Source organism: Hypanus sabinus, chromosome 11 (genome assembly GCF_030144855.1).
Source record: "Hypanus sabinus isolate sHypSab1 chromosome 11, sHypSab1.hap1, whole genome shotgun sequence".
Lineage (NCBI taxonomy): Eukaryota > Metazoa > Chordata > Chondrichthyes > Myliobatiformes > Dasyatidae > Hypanus > Hypanus sabinus.
In genome coordinates, this window is record NC_082716.1 from 44,129,321 (window position 1) to 44,155,333 (window position 26,013).

At 37.7% G+C, this 26,013-nt stretch overlaps 1 protein-coding gene across 3 annotated transcripts in view; it reads right to left on the reverse strand.

The window, feature by feature from the left end:
* osbpl9 (oxysterol binding protein-like 9) overlaps positions 1-26,013 on the reverse strand; it is a 201,014-nt gene that overhangs the window by 28,891 nt on the left and 146,110 nt on the right. For 2 of the 3 annotated variants that reach the window (XM_059984252.1, XM_059984254.1), the window contains 5 exons: positions 22,620-22,658; positions 20,761-20,854; positions 10,663-10,767; positions 8,676-8,835; positions 176-285 (listed from right to left, as the gene is read on the reverse strand). In XM_059984252.1, coding sequence (XP_059840235.1) covers positions 176-285; positions 8,676-8,835; positions 10,663-10,767; positions 20,761-20,854; positions 22,620-22,658 — 508 coding nt within the window. The remainder of the gene's footprint in view (positions 1-175; positions 286-8,675; positions 8,836-10,662; positions 10,768-20,760; positions 20,855-22,619; positions 22,659-26,013) is intronic. The other variant, XM_059984253.1, reaches the window with a different exon arrangement.

Here is a 26,013-nt window from a genome sequence, read left to right on the forward strand (position 1 = left end):
TTGTTTTTTTTAAAAAATTGTTCTATTGGGTTTCTTTATTTTGTGGCTGCCTGCAAGAAGATGAATCTCAAGGTTGTATACATTATACATTTGTAGATAATAAACGTCCTTGAACTTTGAAGAGGTTCTAACTGCTCTCAACTTAAGAAATGAGCATAATTGAGCAGAAACATACCTGCATCATTTGTTCCATTAGACATGGAGGAGTTCAATGATTCTGTGGTGTCTGGGCGCTTCAGACTGCCACCTGTGTTGCTGTGAGAGATCACTGCCGGAGATTTAGCACTACAAAAATTAAAAACAGTCTCTGTAGTGTTGATAATGGAATATTTAAACTGCAGTCAATGACACTGTATAATGATGATTTCTTCTAAATTTTAATTCCAAGATCTTACTATTTCTTGAGCTCAGGGCTTTGGTTATTTTAATATTGAGCATATCGTCAAACAGTTGTAGAGGAATGGTGATGGTGATGGGGGAAACTTTTAACAGCTCAAAAAGAGCAATAACACAGCTTAAAACTATTAAACCAAAGAACCAAATATAACTTTCAAGTAAGATTGAAATAATAAAGATTATTTTTATTTTACAAAATGATTAACCATGCTCAAAGTCATTTTGAAGCATCTAGAACAGGGGTGGGCAAACTTTTTGACTTGAGGGCCACAAAGGGTTCTAAAATTTGACAGGGGGGCCGGACCAGGAGCAGATGGACGGAGTGTTTTGGTAATACACCTCATAAGAGAAAATAAAATATCATGGGATATGTAGAAAACATGTGCTTTAATTTCAATTGAAAATGAACAAATGCATTACAACAAAATATCTGTCTTTGAAGTCCCATGGTATTTAGCTATTTATTGAAGTGACTTTTAAAACACTGAAAATTAAATGAATAAAATACAGCTTTTTTAATAGTAACAGTTATTTTAAAGCAATGAAAATTCTGTTACCCTTCAAGATATTATCATCATCACTCTCCTCCTGACTGTCTTTATTTCAAAAACGGTAGGAGATGCAGGTCTACTTGTCCTGCTCCTTCTTATTCAATTGTCCCCTGTGCCAAAACTCAACAACGACCAGCCAGTATGCGGGGCGCGTTATTTGATCTGGAGCGCATTTTTTATTTTGAGAACATACGTGCACCTGCGCACTACTCATGTCCATCACTTAACAGAAATGACATGTAACATGTAAGGCTTATTGAAAAAAATATTTTCAAATGCATTTTTTACATAACACAACGAAGAAACTTATTTTTAATTTCAGTGGGAACAGTGTTGTTGGTCTCCCTTTTTAGCCAGCGCATCAAAGTCTGGATTTAGTTTTGTTGTGGCGATTCTCAGGATGGACCTGAGGTGTTGGTCAGTTAACTTGGATCTGTGGCTGGCTTTGTTGATGTTCATGACGCTGAACGCCTGTTCACACAAATAGGTCGAGCCGAACAAAGAGTAAAGTGCAAATGTGGAGTAATACGCTGCACCTCAACAAAGGTCAATGTGTAGCGGTGTGCTACATGCACCGCTAAAATTACGACACGGAGTCGGTAACTGCAGTCGAAGATAAAAACTTTATTCGAAATCCCCAGCCTAACTTTTAAGCCTCCCTCAACCTGCCCCCCTGCGCAGAGGCTCCAAAGCTCTATGCTCGCAAATCCCCGCAGGCTATCTCCCGTAGCCAGAACGTTGGCTAATTGTGAGCCGGTTCGGATGTGCCAGGAAATGGTTCGCCACAAATGTATATAGAATGCGTCATCTATTGGGAAAACGCCAGAATTGCGGGGGGAAAACGTTAAGAAGGTTTATTAATATAATTTCATCAAGTTCTGAGGGCCGGATTCAAAAGTTTAACGGGCCGCATATGGCCCGCGGGCCATAGTTTGCCCATGCCTGATCTAGAACATTTAATACAAATTTAAATTCTATCAAATGCTCTTGAAAGTATTCTCTATTTTTTAAAAAAGAGAATCTCTAATGTCTGTCTCATTTCATATGATGTTAGCAGTCAGCAGCTAGCATCTAGGAAAAAATGTAATGCTTAAAGTAAGATGCAACTGAAGATCAAATTTTAACACTGAGGAATTCAATTTGTAATGCTATATGCTAAATGACTGATCTTTGGGTAAACACAGACACAATAAGACTGAGTTAATATAGCCATTTCTGTGTTCGTGCCAATACTGATAACTTAAAAGACAAATTTGAATTTGCAAGTCTCCTAGCAATTTAAACCAACAACCAGAAGTGCCACATAAAACATGTACCAAAAATAACATCTGACTGCAACATTCCACATGTATAGAACTGTGAGAATTAAGAATCGCAAAAGATGTTGCATAACATCAAGTAACTGTTACTTTAATAAACTTGCAGCTTAAGCACACTGGTGAGTACACTTTTCTAACAAGCACCTATCATTATTTATTCAATTTTTAAAACAATTTAGTTTTTCCATTAATTCTAAATCAAAGGGACCTTTGTCATGATCAAGCCTTTGCATGAACTTAAGATTTTTTAGAATTATGCATAATCAAACTATTAACTCCACCACTGCTGATCATAATCTACACCAAATTTATTGTAGTTTGTTGAGAATACATTATTATATATTGTAATTCCTCTACAAGCTTGTTCAATGTTATAATACCATATCCTTGTCACCGCAGCTTCTTTTTGATAAAACAGCAACTTACATCTATACTATTAAAACCTCCCAAGGATTTTCCAGGATTATCAGAGAAAAAAAAAATGACACAAGTGGATCTGCTGGGCAAATGTATGTTTAAAGACCTCCCAACAGAGAAGGCTTTTGCAAAAGGAAGAAAGACCATAAAGTAACAGCAATGTGGGGGTGAGAGACGTAGAAGGTCAGAGCTAGATATTTGCAATATTCTTGGCCGATTATACCTGTACATGGTCTCAGAATATACAGGTGTCCTTTTAGAAAGTTGATGAGGAGGAATTTCTTCTGGTAGAGTAGTGAATCTATGGAATTCTTTGCCACAGGCAGCTGTGGAGACCAAGTCGTTATGTATATTTAAGGCAGAGGTTGATAGATTCTTGATTGGTCAGGGCATGAAGGGATTCGGGGAGAAGGCAAAAGATTGGATCCACCATCAGGAAATGGTGGAGCAGACCCGATGAGACAAATAGTCTTATATTGCTCCTATATCTTATGGCCTGGTGTGGGGGTGTAGGGGGGAGGGAGAGGGAGAGAGATGGAGAGACAGAGAGAGCATGATAGTGAGAGAGAGAGATGAACGGGGGGGGGGGGAGAGAGAGATGAACGGGAGAGGAGGGAGGGAGAGGGAGAGGGAGAGGGCGAGAAAGAGAGCGAGAGAGAGAGAGAGAGCGCGAGAGAGAGAGAGAGAGAGCGAGAGAGAGAGAGAGAGAGAGCGAGAGAGCGAGAGAGAGAGAGAGAGAGAGAGAGAGAGAGAGAGAGAGAGAGAGAGAGAGAGATATCTATATATGAATGGGAGAGGGAAAATATTGATGCCCTGGCCAGGAAAAAAGGAAGAATGGGACAAGTACAAGCAGCTGAAATCAAGTGAATCCCTGAAAGAGTACAAGGGGGTGTAATGAAGAGGAAATCAGGAGGGCAGAATGGGAACAGAGATGATTTAGGAAAATAAGAAGTTGGTATTGACTGGTAGGGCGGAACGGCTGGCTGCATGCTGCAGAATTCTACGATTAACTTCAATAATAAGCATTTAAAATTGATTACGTAACCTACTTAACATAAATTTCATAGAAAAAAATCCATAATTCTTAATTCAGGACAGCATCAAACAGCTCTCAGATCACAATCCTTAAAAGCCCATCTTTTCAGCAGCTTCACCTGTCACTTTAATCTAAGCCACAAATACCAATACCAAATTACTGCAAATTATGCTGGGAAACTCAAACCTGCATGAAATTTAAAGCATACAACTTGTTACAAGTTGACAATTAAAAAAATTTCAGCATTGGTCACCTTAACAACACGTTATTTTCAGAATATCAATGGAAAAAGACAAGTTTTCACTCCAATGTATTTATCTAATATGGAGCAACAATTGTGTATTCGATTGTATAAAAGGTATAGAAAAGAGAACTTAAACACAGATTGTGCTTCCTGGCTTTTGTCCATGAGAATAATGACAATAAGATTTAAAGGCCAAATCTATTATATTTTATAAGTAATCAGTTTTAAGTTTTCAATGATTATAAAAACTTCATAAATGAATAAAACATTTTGCAAGATATTAAGTTTTGCTGACATTAAGTGAGTGAGTTAAGTTAGTCTCCAAAAAATGTGTTCTGGCAGCCTTTTTTTGCATGAGTTAACACAAATCTCAAATAATTGTTTTAATAGTGGGTATGTGCATTTAATAATGAAGAATGAGGATTATATTTAAAATTACTCTTTTTAAAATTAATTTTAAAATGTTTAATGTTTTAACTATGTCACTTTACACCATTCAGTGAGATCTCCACAAATCCAGGACTGAACACAATACTCCAAATGTGGTCTAAGCAGAGTTTTATAGACCTGCAACATTAGTTCACAGCTCCAGAACTCAATCCCCAACTAACGAAGGCCAATGCGACTTCTTAACCACCGCAGATGTGGACCCCAAAACTCCTGTTTCTCTATAGAGCTAAAAATCCTTCCATTAATCTTGTACTCTGCTTTAAGTTTGACCTTCTGAAGTGTATTATTTCACAATTCACTGGATTGAACTCTACCACTTCTGAGCCCAGCTCTGCTTCCTAAAAATGTCTCATTTTAACCTACAACAACCTTTTACACTTTTCTCATAACTTCATAAAGTATTTGGAGGAAAGTATAGGGGCAATGTCAGAAGTATGTTCCTTCACACAGAGAGCGGTAGGTGCATTGAACATGCTCCCAGGGTTGGTGATAGTGGCAGATACATTAAGGAGATTTAAGAGGCTCTTAGATAGACATATGGAATGAAGACAAATGGTAGGTTATGTGGGAGGGAAGGGTTAGATTGATTTTAGAGTAGGTTAAAGGGTCAGCACAACATCGTGGGTCAAAGGGTTTGTGCTGTTCTATGCGTATCCAGAACACCACAAATCTTGTACATACATCAACAAAAATGCTTAAAATTTCCAATTAAACTTATACATAAAAAATCTACACATTCAATTTTTAATAATTGTACTTCTCTACTCAAGTTATTGCGTAGAGAAGTATGTTTCCTCCTCTATAACAACACTGTACTAACATAAAAATTGCCTGTATAACCAAGGTTTGTGTGATTTTCTTCAATAGATTATAGATCTAGGAAAATGCTTTCCCAGAACATCAGTTACAAACAATGAAGTTGCAGTGTTTGGTACCATATCTTAACAACCTTCCCACAGCAACAAAATATTCTTCTGTAAAAATTCCTTCTTTGAATATGGATGTGACATAAAATAGGGACTCCAAACAGCATTTTACAGTGGCATGCAAAAGTTTGGGCACCCCTGGTCAAAATTTCTGTTACTGTGAATAGTTAAGTGAATAGAAGATGAACTGATCTCCAAAAGTCATAAGGTTAAAGATGAAACATTTTCAACATTTTAAGCAAGATTACTGTATTATTTTTGTTTTGTACAATTTTAGAGTGGGGAAAAAAGGAAAGGAACACCATGCAAAAGTTTGAGCACCCCAAGAGATTAGCTCTCAGATAACTTTTACTAAGGTCTCAGACCTTAATTAGCTTGTTAGGGCTATGGCTTGTTCACAGTCATCGTTAGGAAAGGCCAGGTACCCTGACTCCTCAAACCTTGTCCCAACAATCAGCAGCCATGGGCTCCTCTAAGCAGCTGCTTAGCCCTCTGAAAATTAAAATAAATGATGCCCACAAAGCAGGAGAAGGCTATAAGAAAATAGCAAAGCATTTTCAGGTAGCCATTTCCTCAGTTCGCAATGTAATTAAGAATTAAGTTAACAGGAACGGTGGAGGTCAAGTTGAGGTCTGGAAGACCAAGAAAACTTTCCAAGAGAACTGCTGGTAGGATTGCTAGAAAGGCAAATCAAAAGCCCCGTTTGACGGCAAAAGACCTTCAGGAAGATTTAGCAGACCCTGGAGTGATGGTGCACTGTTCTACTGTGCAGCAGCACCTGCACAAAATATGACCTTCATGGAAGAGTCATCAGAAGAAAACCTTTCCTGCATACTCACCACTAAATTCAGCGTCAGAAGTTTGCAAAGGAACATCTAAACAAGCCTGATGCATTTTGGAAACAAGTCCTGTAGACTAATGAAGTTAAAATAGAATTTTTTGGTTGCAATGAGCAAAGGTATGTTTGGAGAAAAAATGGTGCAGAATTTCATGAAAAGAACACCTCTCCAACTGTTAAGCACAGGGGTGGATCGATCATGCTTTCGGCTTGTGTTGCAGCCAGTGGCACGGAGAACATTTCACTGGTAGAGGGAAGAATGAATTCAATTAAATACCAGCAAATTCTGGAAGCAAACATCACATCGTCTGTAAAAAAGCTGAAGATAAAAAAAGGATGGCTTCTACAACAGGATAATGATCTTAAACACATCTCAAAATCCACAATGGGCTACCTCAAGAGGCACAAGTGGAAAGTTTTGCCATGGCCCTCACAGTCCCCCCATCCAAACATCATTGAAAATCTGTGGATAGAACTCAAAAGAGCAGTGCATGCAAGACAGCCCAAGAATCTCACAGAACTAGAAGCCTTTTGCAAAGAAGAATGGGCAAAAATCCCCCAAACAAGAATTGAAAGACTCTTAGCTAGCTACAGGAAGTGTTTATAAGCTGTGATACTTGCCAAAGGGGGTGATACTAAGCACTGACCATGCAGGGTGCCCAAACTTTTGCTTCTGGCCCTTTCCCTTTTTTGTTATTTTAAAACTATAAAAGATGGAAATAAAAAGTAATCTTGCTTAAAATATTAAAGAAATGTGTCATCTTTAACTTTATGCCTTTTGGAAATCGGTCACCTTTTATTCACTTAGCTATTCATAGTAACTGAAATTTTGACCAGGGGTGCCTAAACTTTTGCATGCCACTGTATATACATTTGGTGGCCACTTTATTAGTACATCTGCTCGTTCATGCAATTATCTAATTCGCCAATTATGCGACTGCAACTCAATGCATAAAAGCACGCAGATACGGTCAAGAGGTTCAGTTGCTGTTCTGACCAAACATCAGAATGGGGAAGAAATGTGATCCAAATGATTTTGACTGTGGAATAATTGTTGGTGCGAGACAGGGTGGCTTGAGTGTCTCAGAAACTGCTGATTCTCTTGGGATTTCCATGCACAGCAGTCTCCCGGGTTTATAGAGAATGCTGTAATAAGTAGAAAAACATCCAGGGAGTGGCAGTCCTGTGGATGAAGTCACCTTGTTAATGGGAGAGGTCAGAGGAGAATGGCCAGACTGGTTCAAGTTGACAGGAAGGAAATAGTAACTGTTGCCTGTTACAAATGACCATATGTTACAACAGCAGAACATATCTGAATGCACAGCATGTCAGTCCTTGAAATGGATGGGCTATAGAAGAAGACCACAACTGGGTCCCACTGTGTGGCCACTTTATTAGGTACAACTCCTTGTCAAGCTGACTTGTTGCCCCTTAGTGATATCCCACAACTTCAGGTGACCCAGATTCATCTCTGACCACCAATTCTGTCTATGTGAAATTTGCATGATAACCTTTTATACCATAAGGTATTTTGACTGCATGGGTTTTCACAGGAGATCCAGTTTCCTCCCATAAGCCAAAAATGTGTGGTTTGGTAAGTTAGTTGGTTCCTGTATATTGTGTCGAGTTAAAATGAGGAGAATTACTTCAGTGTAGAATTATTGTAATAAGGTGTTTTAAGTTAAATTGTTGCATTTAAAGCCTTTATCTAATGTCAAATCAAGAACGCAAGAAAATAGCAGAAGCAGGCCACCTGGCCCTTCGAGCTTCTGGAGAGTATTTTGTGTTTAAGCTTCTCACCATTGGATCATAGGTGATCTTCTCTGGGCTGCAACTGCTCTTCTGTGCCAGCTTCCCATTGCCCTCAATTCCCTGAACTTTAAAAAAAAGTTATCTACCTCCTCTTTAAGAAACACCAACAATTTAGCTTTCAGAACCTTTAAGGATCTAGAATTCCAAGGATTTACTACCATCTGCAAGAAAAAAAATCTATGCACCTCAAATTTTAAATACAACTTTGTAAATAGATATCTTCATTAGACTTTCCCACTTATGGAAACACCTACCATGTCATATCTGCTTTCATGAAGATCGCCCTCATTCTTTCAAACTCATTTTTAAAAAAAACTTAGTGACAGGATAATCATTTTGCCCTAGGAATTAGTCAAGCGAGTTTCTGCTAGACCACATTCAATGTTAGATTTTCTTTCTCAAAAAAGCAGAATCAAAACTGTGTCAACAGGGAAGAGTAACAAAAATTGCATAACGATTTTTTTCTTTCCCATATCAAAACCTTAAACCAGTCTCAGAATAGTACACTTACTTCACTCAGTTAGTAAAAAGAAAGTTGACTCGCTCAAAAATTTTCATGAAAAGCTCAATAGCAAGTATGTCTTAAAATATATTATTTTTAATGGCTTCTGAAATTGTTTTGAAAAATAACATTTTTCATTTGCTCTTTTTAATAGTTAAGAAAATATTCCATGTAAGGTACTCACTCTAAGCAACGCTTCGGAGAAGAGTTGCTCTGGTAGAATTCATCTGCATCATAGAATTCATCCTCACTACTGGAATATGAAAAATCTGGCACTGTATTAGGAGACAGATTTACATGGCTGGGAGAAGTGATGCTGCTGGTTGGTGCTGACTGTCCACTTCCTAAACAACAGACACACACAATCATACTTCAGATGTTAAGATCTTACTGGGAGATTCTCTTCACCACCACACACCCCTCTGCACCAATATCAGAGATGCAATCAAATAGACCACAATGTTTTATTATTTTGCCATTAGGATGTTTTGTTAAAAATGTATACCTATCTGCTTTGCAACATGCATTCTACTTCACCTTATTTTTGCAACAGTTACCAGCTTTAGCTGAAGGTAACTATTTTGCCTGAATGTTAAGTTGAATTTGCAAAGATGTGTTCTTCAAAATGGAAAGCATTTCCCCTATGTACCCAGCAGCACACACAAAGTGCTGGTGGAATGCAGCAGGCCAGGCAGCATCTATAGGAAGAAGCACAGTCAACGTTTCAGGCCAAGACCCTTCATCAGGACTAACTGAAAGAAGAGATAGTCTGTACCCCTATGTACCCAATTCTTTTCACTCAAGTACAATTTGGAGGAGTAACAAATACAGTAACAATAAAATGCTGCCGAGTTGTGTTTTGTAATTCCCGATGTTGGGGAAGTCCAGAACGAGGGGTCACAGTTTAAGGATAAAGGGGAAGCCTTTTAGGATTGAGATGAGGAGAAACTTCTTCACACAGACAGTGGTGACTCTGTGGAATTCTCTGACACAGGAAACAGTTGAGGCCAGTTCATTGGCTATATTTAAGCGGGAGTTAGATATGGCCCTTGTGGCCAAAGGGATCAGGGGGTTATGGAGAGAAAGCAGGTACAGGGTTCTGAGTTGGATGATCAGCCATGATCATACTGAATAGCGGTGCAGGCTCGAAGGGCCGAATGGCCTACTTCTGCACTTATTTTCTATGTTTCTAACTTGTAAGCAAACTGTATGCCTTCCCATCCAATGTACTTAGCAAAACTGGCACTCACTTTTCATTCATAAATAAGAGAAAATCTGCAGATGCTGGAAATCCAAGCAACACACATAAAATGCTGGAGGAACTCAGTAGCCCAAGCAGCATCTACGGGAAAGAGTACAGTGGATACCTTGGCCTATCCTGATGAAGGGTCTTGGTCCAAAACTTCAACTGTACTATATTTCTCTTTCAGAAAAAAGAAGTTAATTCGTGCTTAGTGCATGATGAACTGCCCGTCACAAAGTGAAAAGCAGCCTTCTTTTCATTTCAGTGTTTAGTAAGCCACCGAGGGAGGTACAATGTGACTGAAATACTCAAAGCCAGCAGATTAAATGCAAACATTGCAAATGTGACTATCTACAAATGACCAAGGAATTCTTCTTGATTTATAAAGTAACCATTTGCGGAGTAAGTATGTTAAGTGCACCATAACAGCAATGCATCAATATGGACATTAAATCAGATTCTCATAAGATCAAAATTCTAAGGATATGATTCAATTAACCTACTTATGCTATACATTCACTTCTGAAATTGAGAAGAAGCTGTTCTCAAAACTACTGCGAATACAACCTTTAGGCTCTCTTTATGGAGTGCTACAAAGGCTGAATAGCCTTCACTCCTTTAACACTCCTCACTGCAGCAGGGCAAGAGAAGGCATGGCTTTGTAGGGATAATAAAATGAACTGGAAATGTATCAGCTCAATATAAATATTCTCCCTCAAGGTTGACTGCTGGCCCTTTATTCCCCAATTCTTGTAAGGGGAGTTTCAGAACACACAATAAAACTGCAGTGGGTGTATTTGAATTACACATCAAGAATCCTGTTCAACTAGAAGGCTCAAACATTAATAGAGCACTTAAGATTTAATCTTGTATAACTGAGCAGCAGTAATTCTTCTGAATGAAAAATAGAAAACAAAATATATCCAACCTGTACTATTTGGAGTTGGCGTCTGGTGATTACCCATTGCATTAACGGCAGATCCCACAGCCAAAGTTGATGGACGCTGTTCAGCTTTGCATAACTGAGCAGGTTCTGTCAAAAAAAGCATCTTCAAAAATATGAATTACAAAGCCTCTTTAACACTGTACTGTCTGGACTGAAATCAAAAGTACAGTGTGTCCTTTTGTAACTAACTCAGTCTCCAACTGTATACACTGTATTAAATGTTTACAATACATCCTGTTTTTCATGTATTTTCAAAGATTCAAAGTACATTTATTATCGATGTATACTGTACACAACCCTGAGATTCATCCTCAAGTATCAAAAAAGTAATACATTTCAATGTTATAAACAAACAGGATCTATTCTTCAAAAAAAAACTTTTTATCACAGTTTAATCAGATTGGTAACATTCACATTAACTTTTCCTATTCTATTAAAAACAGTGGGAGGACTTGCAAATGAGACACTTCACCCAAAAAAAAATTAAATGTTCTTGCACTATATTCAATCCCAGTGTGCAAATTGCACTCTTAATACCATTTGCAGCATGGCATCATGAATAACGGGAAGTCATTCATATGGAGACCAGAACATTTCAACCATAACTGCTGGTACAGTACATAGTAAAAATGAGAACGATTTTTCCAGGACCATGGTGTCCTGGTGTTTTTTTCAGGACATGACACAGTACAAAAACTAGACTGCTACATAAAAAACACAGAAAAAAACTACACTAGACTACAGACCTACCCAGGACTGCATAAAATGCATAAAACAGTGCAGGGATTACAATAAATAATAAACAAGCCAATAGGACAGTAAGATGTCAGTCCAGGCTCTGGGTTTTGAGGAGTCTAATAGCTTGGGGGAAGAAACTGTTACAGTTTGGTCGTGAGAGCCCGAATGCTTTGGTGCTTTTTCCCAGACGGCAGGAGGGAGAAGAGTTTGTCTAAGGGGTGTGCGGGGTCCTTCATAAATGTCTGTAATAGCGGGAAGAGAGACCCCGATGATCTTGTCAGCTGACCTCACTATCTGCTGCAGGGTCTTGCGATCTGAGATGGTGCAATTTCCGAACCAGCCAATGATGCAGCTGCTCAGGATGCTTTCAATACAACCACTGTAGAATGTGATGAGGGTGGGGGGGGGGGGGGGGTGGGAGATGGACTTTACTCAGCCTTCACAGAAAGCAGAGACGCTGCTGGGCTTTCTTTGCTATGGAGCTGGTGTTGAGGGACCAGGTGAGATTCTCCACCAGGTGAACACCAAGAAATCTGGTGCTCTTAACAATCTCTACTGAGGAGCCATCAAAGTTCAGCAGAGAGTGGTCGTTCCGTGCCCTCCTGAAGTCAACAACCATCTCTTTTTATATTTTCTGTTTATTTTATATTTCACTAAGTACTGTTTGTTCAATCAGAAAATTTTACTAATGACAATAAACACTATCCTCTTGTATCATAATGTTTGAAAATTTACACAAAAGAGAATGGAAAAAGTTAATAATGTGCCCTCTTATTGCTGAGTGACATAATAACATCAAGCGAGGGCAGGTACACAAATATGTGCAATGTCAAGTTACTTTTGGTGCAACACCATTATGAATGAATGAACGAAATTAATTTATTTCAGTCAGTACAAAATTTTTAAATAGTTTTTTAAACTTGTTAAGTGTAGTGCATGCTTTTAAATTCTTACTACAACTGTTCCATAGATTCACCCCTCTGACTGAAATATAATGATTTTTTACATTTGTTCTTATTCTTTGTGTTTGAAATATACATGTTCCTCTCAAATCATGTTGACTTTCTCTCATTTTAAACAACCTTTGGATACTTTGTGGTAGCTGTCCATTTTTTTACTTTATACATAATTTGTATTATTTTAAAATCGATGAAACTTCTGAATTTTAAAGTGTTTAGTTGCATAAATAATGGATTGGTTGGCTCATAATAACTTGTCTTATTTACAATTCGTATAACTTTCTTTTGCAGTAGAAAAATTGAATTTGTATTTGTTTTGTATGTATTTCCCCATACCCCTACACAGTAGGTCATGAATGGGACTATAAGTGAACAGTATAATGTCTAGAAAGATTCCTGATTTAAGAAATCTTGTGCTTTGTACAGTATTGCAATAGATTTTGACATTTTTGCTTTGACATAATTCATTTGTGGATTCCAGCTTAATTTACTATTACCACTCCTAAAAATTTTGTTTTAGATACCTTATCAATTTCAACATCATTTATTCTAAGTTTAGAATCATACGGTTTCCAGATATTAAGAATTTAGTTTTACTTAGATTCAGTGATTATTTGTTAGTATCAAATCATTTCTTTAAATTTTTGGTGTTATACAGCACAGAAACATGCCCTTCAGCCCTCCATGCCAACCAAGACTCCCATCTCAGCAAGTCCCATTTGCCTCCATCTAAACTTTTTCAATCCATTCATCGTCTGAGTCCCTTGTAAATGTTGTTAATAGAACTGTCTGAAACACTTCTTCTGGCAGCTCATTCCAATACAACGACCAAGCTCTGGGTGAAAAATTTAACCCTTGTATTCTTACTAAATCTCTTCCCTCTCACTTTACACCTATTCCCTTTACTTTTTGATTCACTGTGAAGTAGACTGTATATATGTCCCTCCTAGTTTGATAAACTAAGATTCTCCTATGCTCCCATGAAAAGACATCCAATCTGCTCAACTTCTCTCCACTATTCAGTCCCCTGAGTCCTGACAACATCCTCCTAAATCTCCTCAAACATTTCTGTTAACAATTCCTGATCAGGCTTTGACTATCTAAGTGATCGAAGATCTCGATCCTTAAAATTCCTAGTAATTTCCCTACAACCGAATCCAGGTTCCCTAGACTGTCCGTGTTAACCTTCTTGAACAATGGAATATTAACCACCTTCCAGTCTTCTGTAGCTTCACTAGTGACAAAACGAACAAGCATTTCTACAAAGGCCTCTGTGATCTCTTCCCTGGCCCACTATGAAATCCAGGGGGGCACTTGGTCAGGCCCTGGGGACTACCCCAAATTAATACACTATGAAGCTTCGTAATAGGTGTATGATCCAAAATCTCATTATTTGTCTTCATTTCTTTGTATCTGTGATATTTTCCTTGGTAAAATCTGAGAGAAATAGACATTAAAAATATCAGTCATTCCTGTGGCTCCACACAGAGGCAGCCCTGATGGTCTTTGAGAGAACCTAATCTCTCACTATTCACCCTTGTACTGTTGATATAACTGAAGAACATCTTGGTCTACCACATTCATTTGATTTTTTTTTGCCTTCCTGATCTCCTTCTTAAATCCGCTTACTTATTGAGGGATTCATTCACAGCCGAAGTTCCTTAAGGTTGTTATAGCCAGGGGAGGTAATGGGGACAAGCTCCCACTCCCTACTCAATTCTCCCAATGGCGTGCTCCTCAAATGGCCTCTGATAACCAAGTCCAGCTCTGGGCCTTCACATGTGGCTTAGCTACTAAGCCCAGTGAAACCACTTCTACTAATAGGAAAAGGGTCAAAGCTGGGTTACTGACACCTTAAAACCAGTTGCTTCAGGCAGATGGGGCTCGTAAGCAGTGGTTGGTAGCTCATCTACGAGAAGGAAAACTCTGATCTCAAACCTCTGCCACCTTGAGGTTATACCCACTCATGGGGAAGGCTTTGGGAGTAAACCCCAAGGGGAAAATTCAGAATTGGAGTCCCTAAGGCTGTTCTACATTTAAGTTCAATGCTGACTGGCAACAAACAGTATCAGTCTCTGCCATTCCTTTGGGTTCATCAGATCTGTGGAGAGGGAGAGCTTGTTACATTAGGCAACAGCTTGCTTTCCATATTGTATTGCCCAGGCTTGCAAATCCAGACTGCTAGGACACAAGATCCATGGCCAGCTCTGATCAGCGGCCTCCCCCATTCGCACCCAACTGCCTAAACATAATCAAGACGAACTTCTACAGATGCTGGATGTTGCCTAAACATGATGTACACTTCCTCCTTTTTCCCTTACCAGAACCTCAATATCTCTTGTAAACTAGGGATCCTTGGACTTCATATACCTACCTTTCATACTAACAGGAACATGCTACCACTGGATTCCTGATATGATCCTTTAAAAAAAAACCTCACACGTGCTAACAGTTCCTTTGCTTTTAGATACAGTCACCCAGTCAACCACAGATGGATCCTGCTTAATGTCCTCAAAACTGGGCAAGACTTTAATTTGTGGACATGTTCTGTCTTGTTCCATAACTTTTTTAAAACTAATAGATTTGAGATCACTGAACTCCACTGATACTTTAGTTACTTGGCCTGCCTTATTTCTTAACAAGAGGTCCAAAATTGTTTTTTTCCTGAGTAGGTTCCTCCATACATTGCATGAAGATTGGATGCACCTCACAAATTCTGACCCATCCAGGGCCTTTGAATTCTAGATGCCCCAACTGATATTGGTAAAACTGAAACCTCTCACTAGCACTACCATACTATTATTCACAACTACATTCAATTTCTTAACATACTTGCTCATCAAGTTCCTGCTGACTATTGGATAGGGTTTTAATACAGTGATTATCACTGTCTAATTTCTAAATTCTACCCACCTGGCCCTCTTCAATGATTCCTCAAGAACATCCTATACATTGCTGTAACGTTCTTCCCTATCAAAAATGGAGCACACTATCCATTCTCATCTCTTCCTCTGTCACTCCTAAAACATCAGTGGCATAAAAGATCAACCTGAGAGTCCTGATGTTACCTCATCAATGTTTCTGTTATGGTCATAACATCCCAGTCCTGAAAAGCAATCCATGTCTTCAGTTTGTCTGCCGTACCTATTATGCTATGTTCATTGAAATAGTTGTAATTTAAAGCAGTGGTCCTGCCCGGCCTTTTTAGTGTAAACATGGCTATCCCAATTGATAGGCCTACGCGCCGGCTTTTGCACATATCCCGGTCTTCTCATTGAGTTCACTTGTTCAAGTCCTAGTATATACTTATGAAATCTCTTTAGATTCACCTCTGTCTTCTCTGCCAAATCTATCTCATGCTCACTTCTGATTTCCTTTTAAGTAGATTCCTGCAAACCCTATACTTCTCCTGGGATTCACTTGATTTCAGCTACCAATAACTGGCACACGTCTTCTTTTTCTTGAACAGAGAGCCTCAATATCCAGTGCCATTCAGGGCTCCTTCCTCCTGCCATCCCTGCCCTTCATTGTTACAGGAAACGCAGACCTTAAGCTCCCAATATCTCATTTTAAAAGATCCCCACTTGCCAGATGTCCCTTAATCTGCAAACAACCAATGCAAAGCAACTTTTGCAAATTCATGTCTATTCTGGTCAAAATTTGCCTTGAATACTTTAGAATTTTAACTTGTGAACCAGATAGGCTGCTTCCCTGTTATCTTTGGAAAGATATCACTGTCTGACTTCCCAATCCGAGTAAGGTTTATCTTCACTGACATCCATTAGTTTTGTAGCAGTACAGTACACGACATATTGTGATAATAATTATAAGTTACAAAATAAAGACAGTGCAAAAGACAAATAACTAAGCACTGCTCCTGGACCTTTCAGAAACCTGATGACAGGGTAGAAGCTGTTCTTTAAATATTGAGTGCAAATCTTCAGGCTCCTGTACATCCTCCCCGATGTTGGTAACATAAAGAGGGCATGGCCCAGATAGTGAGAGTCCCTGATGGCTTCTTGAGGTACTACCTCTTGAATGACAGGGTGGGTTGTGCCTGTGATGGAACTAGCTGAGTCTACAGCCCTCGGCAGCTGCAGTCACGAGTGTAAAAAGAGTAGAGTAGTGGCCGAAACACACATCCTTGAGGTGCTCCTGTGTTGATTGCCAGGGAGGACAGTTTGATAAGAAAGATGATAATCCAGTTGCAAATGAAGGTTCAGAGGCCCAGATTTTGAAGCCTGTTAATCCTGTTAATCAGTACTAATGGGATGATAGCAATAAGTCCAGGTTCCTACTCCAGTAGAAGTTAATTCTGTCATGATTTCAAAGCACTTCATCACAGTAAATGAGAGTGCGATCAGGTGTTAATCATACTGGCATCTTACTCTGCTCTTCTTAGACATTGGTATGATTGTTGAACTTTTGAAGCAGGTTAGAATCTTCAAATGCAGCAGTGAGAGCTTGAAGATTCTAGCTAGTTGGTCTGTACAGACTTGCTGCTCCCCACCAGTTAACCTATTGAGCTACATAAAGTCCCCATACTTCCACTGCAGCTATGAAGTATATTCACCACTGAAAACCAATTCAAATAATCTTCAAATCATCTCTCAGAATAAGATGCCTAGTGATAATTCACTGACACAAAGCATTACGTATTATAATTGTAAATTATCACTCTCAAGCTTTATCTGGCATTGTCAATTATATACCTGTCTTCCTCTGACTTTGATCAAAGAGTCATGGCACTTAACAGCAGAGGGAAGAGGTGTTTACCACTTCCTAGTTCAGCCTACAACTCTGTACACTGTGACATATCAAGTACTCATTACTTTTTATTGCCCCTCCTCCCCAGTTTCTATGGTTATCACCCTTTGAGTTATAGAACTCTAGTTTCTTCCAATTTTAGCAAATTAAAAATGTTTCCTCAACTCCCTCCAACTCTTTGAAATAAGCAGATTTAAGACCCCTAGTTTAAGACCTAGGCCGAGGGAAATGGCCCTCCTCGAGTATTTTGTCCCTTTATCAAATTTTACTCAGAAGGAAGGAATTAATTGAATCACATTGCAAGCAGCTTCCCAGTCACTACAAGACCAGCCAAATATTAAAGCATTGTTTCCTTCCCTAGAGTACAACTTAGTTTCAACTCGTTACCTTCCCTTGGTGCCAAAGAACCTTTATTTTTGTTAAACCCATTTGTCATAATGAAAAAGCGTAGCTGGAACCTTTTGGACTACTACTACTAAAGACCTATGCAAACTCTCCTTGTTATCCAAAACCACCCCCACCTCAAAAATTGTCATGTCCTTCAAATTGTTTTTAAAGTTGTAGGCCAGTAAGATAGGTTGTCAGGCCTGCAAATTCTTAGTCCATTCTTAAGTAATAACAGAGGATAGCAGAATTTGATTACAAGGATTAGAGAAAAAAAATAATTTTCACAACTCGTCAGATGGATTGGTGAGGAAGATGCACAGTTAATTGCTCTGGTTACACAAGACACTCTGAAGACAAGACTTGCAGCAATTTGCAGCATAGGATGAAAATTCAGATTAGCATTTAAAAAAACATTTCACATGGTCCTTTGCAATGCAAACTCAGTGGAAAATTCATCTGGAAGGAATTTAAATCCTTACTTAAAGTGCAAGCAACTGGTATTAGTTTAACCAGCCAAGCGAATCATTAATAAGCAGTGGAGAATCTGAACCAGTAGATGTAAGGTAGAGCAGTGTAGCATTTTGGCATTCACTTCAAAGAATAAAATTTAAAAAGAAAGAAGAATTAGAATAAAGCAGAAATGGAGAATTGATTTTCATGAGTAACAATGTTGAAATCCTCGTCCTTGCATTTACAGTAAAACTTGGCCCGTTATATAATCAAGGAAAAGGAATCAACAACAAACACTGCTTATTGCCTTGTCAATGAAATCTACCACCAACGTTTTGCATAGGTAATTTTTTTTCCCTACTCTCACATGAGCAACATTAGCAAGACCAGCATAAGGTCATCAGTTCTAATGCAACAGTAACGTGGTCAAACCCAAGACTTGTATGTTATTACATACTCAATTCTGTAGTTACATCCAAGTGAAACATGAAAACATGGCAGATTTACTTCCTGCAAAATATCTGTAAATAAAATGGATTTTTAATAACAATCCAATGGTTGCTTATTTCCAAATTTTATTTAAGTATATTTAACCACCAAGCTATGGTATGATGTGATTATATTTTTGTCTTCAGCTCAGGTTGACATGTCCACTAATATAGTTACTGCACTGCTGTATCATATTGACTCAATCAGGTCAAATTTGGCTTCAGTTTTCCAGATACATACCACAGTAAGCCACAGAGAGAAACAGCAGAGAAGCAGGCCCATTATCCATGAGTTACGATTTATTAGCATAAATAGATTTCTCAGTTAGCACAGAACAACTTGCCCATGCTAATGCAGATTTACTTATGCTCATATTATTTTTGTGAATGTTGTCCATATCCCTCTATTCCTTTCCTACCCATGAGCATTTTCAACACTATGATTGTATCCAACTCTATCATCTCCACTAGTAGTTTGTTTTATGTCCTCACCACCCTCTGTGTTGAAAAACTTGCACCTCAGATACCCTCCTCACCTTAAAACTATGGTCTTTGGTTTTAAACTCCCATACCCTTGAAAAAGACTGGATATCTACCTTATCTATGCTCCTCAATTTTATGAACCTCTATAAAGGTTGCTCCTCAGCTTCTTGCACTTAACAATCATCTCTAGTATCTTCTTATAACTGAAGCGCTCCACTCCTGGTAATATACACACTATTCCAACTGTAGCCTAGCTAATGTCTTTTTCAGCTGCAACATAATTTTGCCACCTCGATACCCCTGTCTATGAAGGGAAGCAAACATCATCTTCATTATCCACTGCACCTTTGTCAACATTTCCAGGGAATCATAAATTTGCACATCAGCAGTTACAAGTTCCCAGCCATTACTAGCCAAGTTCGGCCAGTATTAAGACAACTCAAAATGAAATGCTCCTTATTTGTGCAAAATAAATCCCATCGACCACCACCCTGCCTAACTTTCCACATGATCTACATCTTTCTGTGGCCTAAGGCAACCATTCTCCCTACCCACAACTCCACCAATCTTCGTGTCATCATCAACAACAGCTTCTCAACTTTTGTTTTCAATTATGCATCTTCCTGTGCTTAAATTCACTGAATAGCATCTATGCAATAATCACAAGACCCATTAACATCATCATCCATTTGACAAAGTCAAAGTCAGTAAATTAAATCTGCAACAAAACTGGATCTACCTGCAAATACAAAACACAAGATCTTTCACTTAATGATTTTTGACTACCAATTAAGTGCTTTGTAAGCAGGACAGTTTTCATAATACATTTGTAAACAGTGACACTGAATTAATGCATACTTCCTTTCTAAATCCCAGCTTGTATATATTTAAATGCCATACAAAAGCAGTGGTAATCACTGCAGGAGTCACGTAAAGAAAAGCAGGTGATTCACTTGGTGAGAAATCTAATTTAATTTTTTTTTCCAAAGACACACAGTTGATAGGATTTAACACAGATGTAAAAGCACTTGGAAGAGGAAATGCTTGAAAGGGCTGGATGAACAGATTAAAATGTATCCCACTCATACAAGTCACATATTGACTCCTTTAGTTGGATATCAAATTAATTGATTGCCTCAACAAAACTTAGCAATTTACAATATTCCATGACATATTCTTTATAGTGGGGTTTTGAAAGAGGATGAGACATTGGCCAAATTTGGATATTACAAATTATTTTACGCCACAATTACAGACATATGAAGATACAGTAGTGGTTGCAGAAATAATTGTGATATATGGAGAGCATTTTAGGCATGATGGAAGATAGTGCAAAAACTACAAAACCCAGAATAAGTTGTTTTTTTTCCCAAAATAATTCACTTCAAAAAAATTAAAAGCATATTTTTTTACTACTTAGTATATTATAAAACTGTCATCTACAAGGTTGAAAAAAAAGAAAATGGATATGCTTTTACTTGAAGTACTGCTCTCAAAAGGAGTTCTGTCTCTCCCAAGGACAAATTTTCAATTATGTAAATAAGTAAACCATAGCCTGAATAAATAACAGTTGCAAGTTACACATCACTATCTACCAATCAGAAGCAAAAATGTAATTTCTACATGTTTTCCTTAAGTGTGATCACTATTAATTAGGCTGGATAATACTACTTTAATAACTCTTTGAGCACAAAACTATTATTTAAAACCCAAAGACAGTAAATACTCGAGCCAACCAACTGTATTTTCAAAGTATATCATGTGCTTCAGCTATGTAATTGTATATACTATTTGATGCAACTATATACCTGGTAGTAAAACAGTTTGGGTAGGCATAGTGCTAATTACAGCTGACTCCAAAGGACTGGGCTGAAAAACTCCATCCACTGGGTTGATTGTACTCTGGAGAGATCAGAAAAAAAGTTAAAAGGTTGTTGCATCACCATACTAATACTGGATAGCATCAGGGCATAGAAACAGATCCAGAGTGGAAGTCAGCTAAAACCTGAGAGAGAGGGGAGGAGAAATTTAAACGAAGAGGAAGGATTATAAAACTAATAACAATTAACTCAGATATAACAACATGGTAATCAATTAAATTTAATCCAGTTATTTGAGCAATTATCAGCATGAAGGCCTACATAAATGTGTCCTGTGATTTATGATATGCAGGATGTGCTTTTCTTTTGCTATTCAGTTGTTTCAATTATGAAAGCACAGTTTCCCAGATGTGCTATGCCTGCCCTTTTTTAACAAAACTTCTTGTAACGTTTGAAAAATACTTCCACGGATTTTGAATGTACTCATTTTATATTTAATTGTTGCTAGAAGTACTGTTAATTTTTCTTTAAAAGATCAAAAATATACGTATAATTTTAAAGAGATGCTCAAAAGTGTCAAGTTACTACCTTAATGAAGTAACAAACAACAATCTTGAAAACATACACATTTGTGACATTATATCCCAATCCTAAAATTCTAAATTAATATGCGTTTGAATTTTTGAACAGCATGATTGTGGCATTTTGCAGAAAAAATTAAGATTCAACAAATAGCACACAGCCAAGAATCAGAATCAGGTTTATTATCACTGACATATGTTGTGAAATTTATCAGTCCAAAATGTGAAATATGGATTATGTCAAAAAGAAAACATGATATGCAGTTCATATTGGTACATGTAAATAATTAAAACTATCATTTCAAGTAACATTAATTGAGGTATTTCAAGAGCAATGCTTTGCAATAAATATTTTCTTTACATTTAAATGAAGTACAGGCTTTAACATTTCAATAATAATGAAACTGGTGCATTCAGTAATTGAAAGCAACAGATAGTAATAAATGAACACATTTATAAAACTTACCATGTCACAGATGAATCCTATCAAAACCTGGATTCATTCATTCCCAGCATTTTGCACAGTACATGATGTGATGCTACACAACATTCAACAAAAATACCAGCAGGCAGCACACTGAAACCATAGCAGGGTTTCAAAAGTTAAACAGCATCTAATTCTACAACCAGGCAAATGAATGCCAAGCAAATATTAAAAGAAGTCCACAAGCTGGATAGAGAATTTCAAGAATTCCAGAAACCAGTGTTACTGATTTTCAAAAAGATGATACAATTTTAAGGTTCAGAGTTCCATAACCCAGCATCTACACATACAGTAGGTCTGAAGCATTAAATGTTCCCTGCTTGGCTGCAAACTGCAGTCCAGTAACTGATTACGGTCATGCTAAACCTTATAGATGTCAAAATAAATGCTTGTATTTTTGCTGTAATCCAAAAACCTGGGAAACAACACAAGGCAGTAATACCATACAGTTTTAGTTTAAGGCACTAATTCAGTCAGTCATGAATACATCTGGACATTTATAACAACAGGAACATCAATATTCTTGTAATTTGTTATGCTTTTACAAATCACTGTAGATGCCAAGCTAGAGAAGACATACAAGAAATGGAAGCAACCAGAAGAGTAAGTAAACAGCAGCAAATCAATAATTGAACATCCAGAAACCTATAAAGATATAGGACTTCTTTATCAACTACATTGCAAATCACTTTTTTTCCTTGTAGCGTATAACCAAGTAAGAAAGAAAAGATCATAAGATGTAGGATAGAGTAACAAAGTATCATACTAATTTATAAACTTACTATCATTCCATTTGCGTGCTTCTCCTCATTACTTTGGTCCTTAAAATTTTAGAAAGAGAGAATTTTTCAAGACACTGTTAAACAACTGGGCAAAGTCTAAAATAATCCATTTAGAGCTTAGGTAATCATTAGTATACTTAGAACTAAATGAGCCCAGAATTTAAATGTTCACTTTTTTTTTTAACTGGAGGCATAATTCAATAACTACATAGCAAAAGCTTTGAAAATACAGTGCCTATAAGAAGTATTCACCCCCCTCGAAGTTTTAAAGTTTTATTCTTTCACAACATTGAATCACATTGGACTTAATTCGGCTTTGACACTGCGCAACAGAAAAAGACTCTTTCATGTCAAGGTGAAAACAAACCTCTATAAAGTTATCCAAATTAATTACAAATAAGAAATACAAAATAATTGATTGGACAAATATTCACTCCCTTCAAATCAGTATTTAAAGATGTATCTTTGGCTGCAATTACAGTCTTGAGTCTGTGAGGATAGGTCTCTATCAGCTTTGTACTGCGACACTGCGATTTTGCCCCATTCTTCTTTATAAAGCTGCTGAAGCTCTGTTAGATTGCATGGGGATTGTTAGTGACCAGCCCTTTTCAAATCCAGCCAGAAATTCTCAATTTGATTGAGGTGTGGACACTGACTTGGTCACTCCAGGACATTTAACTTTGTTGCTTTTAAGCCAAAACTGTGTAGCTTTGGCTTTAAGCTTCTGGTCATTGTCTTGCTAGAAAACAAATCCTCTCCCAAGTTTCAGTTGTCTTGCAGACAGCATCAGGTTTTCCTCCAGGAATTCCCTGTATTTTGTTTATTCATTTTACCCTCTACCTTCACATAGGGTAAATGCTGATGGCCAAAAAGCCCAATTTTGATTTCATCAGACCATAGAAACTTCTTCCAGCTGACTTCAGCATCTCCCACGTTTTCTGGAAAACTTTAGCCGAGGTATCATGTGGAGTATTTTCCCCCCAATAGTGGCTTTCTCTTTGCCACTCTCACATAAAGCTGTGACAGGTGAAATACCTGGGCAACAGTTGTGTGTAGTCTCTCCCATCTCCCATCAGAAGCAGTAACTCCTCCAGAGTTGTCATAGGTCTCTTGGTGGCCTCCTTCACTATCCTCTTCTGACATGGTCACTCAGTTTTTGAGGATGTACTGCACATGGCAAATTTACAGCTGTGCCATATTCTTTCTATTTCTTGATGATTGACTTAACTGTACTCCAAGGGATATTCAGTGACTTGGAAATTTTCTTGTATTCATCTCGACTTGTGCTTTTCAGTAACCTTTTCATAGAGTTGCTTGGAGTGTTCTTTCGCCTTAATGGTATAGTTTTTACCTGAATACTGACTCACCAGCAGCTGGACCTTCCAGATACAGGTGTACTTTTACTACAATCCACACAATTTACTACAAACCTGTGTTTTCAATCATCGAAACACACAATGATCACCATATAACGAATCATGCAACTTCTAAAACCAATTGGTTGCACCAGTGATGATTTGGTGTGTCATATTAATGGGAGAGAATACCACATACTCAATTACTTTATGTTTTTGTTTGTAATTAATTTAGATCACTTTGTAGAGAACTGTTTTCACTTTGACACAAAATAAACTTTTTTCTGTTGATTAGTGTCAAAAAAAGCCAAATTAATTGATTCAATGCTGTAAAACAATAAAACATGATAACTTCCAAAATGGGGTTTTATAGGCAATGTATGTCAAAGCTGTTTAAAGCAAGGTAGCATTTTTGTTTTTGTTGTTTCTTGTTTGAAAAAAAGTAATATTGCTTTCCTTGTGTTTTATTTTTGGGATGAGCATTCATTATACCAGATACAAAGATATAATGAAATTATCTTACTTCACATTTTTCAGTAACAAATAACATTTGAAACATACTCTAACAGCTCAAACTGAGATTTATGACTTAATAGTAACATGATATAATGTGAGCCCAGTTTTCTGGATTATTATGAAGAGATTACATTTATTCTCCATTTAGCAGGATCATATTCTTTCCTGCATGGCCAATGGGAGAACACTGAGTATTTCTGATCTTCTCCTCTCAGGGGGAATGATACTGAACACTGCTCTGGTCTCACATACTCAGCACAAATTGGTGAAACTGCAAAAACTGTACTTTGTAAACTATCTACCCATGGGGACCAATGGCAGAATAAGACAACTTAGAAAAAAGATGGAAGAAATGTGCCTTTGGCTGTTGTCAACTGCGGTTGCATGAAACAATACACTTGCCAACAATTTTGAAAAGATGTAACTAAGGGAATTGAATTTGCAATGCCTTTTCTGACCAAGGTTAATGTTTTTACATTCAGTTGATATTAAGGATTTTATAAATTTTGGGGTCAATTAACCTAGTCTTGATAGCCATTAATTTTCACCACGTGAATCTGCTATATTAGTTGATTAAAGTAGTAACTAAAAGAAAATTACCAGACAAATAATACTGCATAAAGCATGTTCAACATGTTCCATATTCCACTGCATCAGCAACAAGAACTCACAGTGAGAGGATTTTATTTCCAAAGGAACTAGAACAAGTGACTATGAGCATCACAAGTATATGAAAATGAAAAACTATCTGTAAAATAGATGTCTCCAAAGAACCACAAATAGTATATTACTTTCAGTACTACCAAGGTATCAAGCTAATTGAGACTGCACCTGCCAAGCTACTAACAAACATACACACAGATCCTGATACATGCCCCTTTAGACTTCCAGAGTAATGAAGCAAAGATACAGACCCCTCAGCCCTACTCATCAATGCCAACCAAGCAGACTACATGAGCTGGTCCCACTTGCCTGGATTTGTCCATATACTTCTAAAACTTTCCTATTCACAATTTAGAGCAAACGCCTTTTAAAATGTAATCGTAACCTACTCTACCATTTCCTCGGGCAGCTTGTAACATTTACCCCGCATCCACGGTGTTCTTTAGTTCTTCCCCTTTTCACCTTCAATCTTTGCCCTCAAGTTTGCCCTAGGAAAAAGATGGACTAGATGGAACTGCTAACCTTACCTAAAGAAGGAACTAGTAAGATGGAGAGCTGTGTGCTCAGCTGCAGTTGTGAACAGGAAAAGAATGACAGAAAAGTGACAATAGTAGTTAGATACAACTGGAAACTTGGCTTTATACACCAGAAAGGACTACTGACCAAAGGGAATGAGAGAAGGTCGCCAATCTAAAGGTTGAAGCCACCATGCAGGACTGAAGTATTGATGCTGTGGGTCCACCACTTTCAGATCATATTTTCCCCAACTGGAACATATACCACCATTGCCTTATCATTGGTGGATGAAAACCTGAACATTTTCTGAACACTTTCCAGTTAGTAGTCTACCTCTACATTTC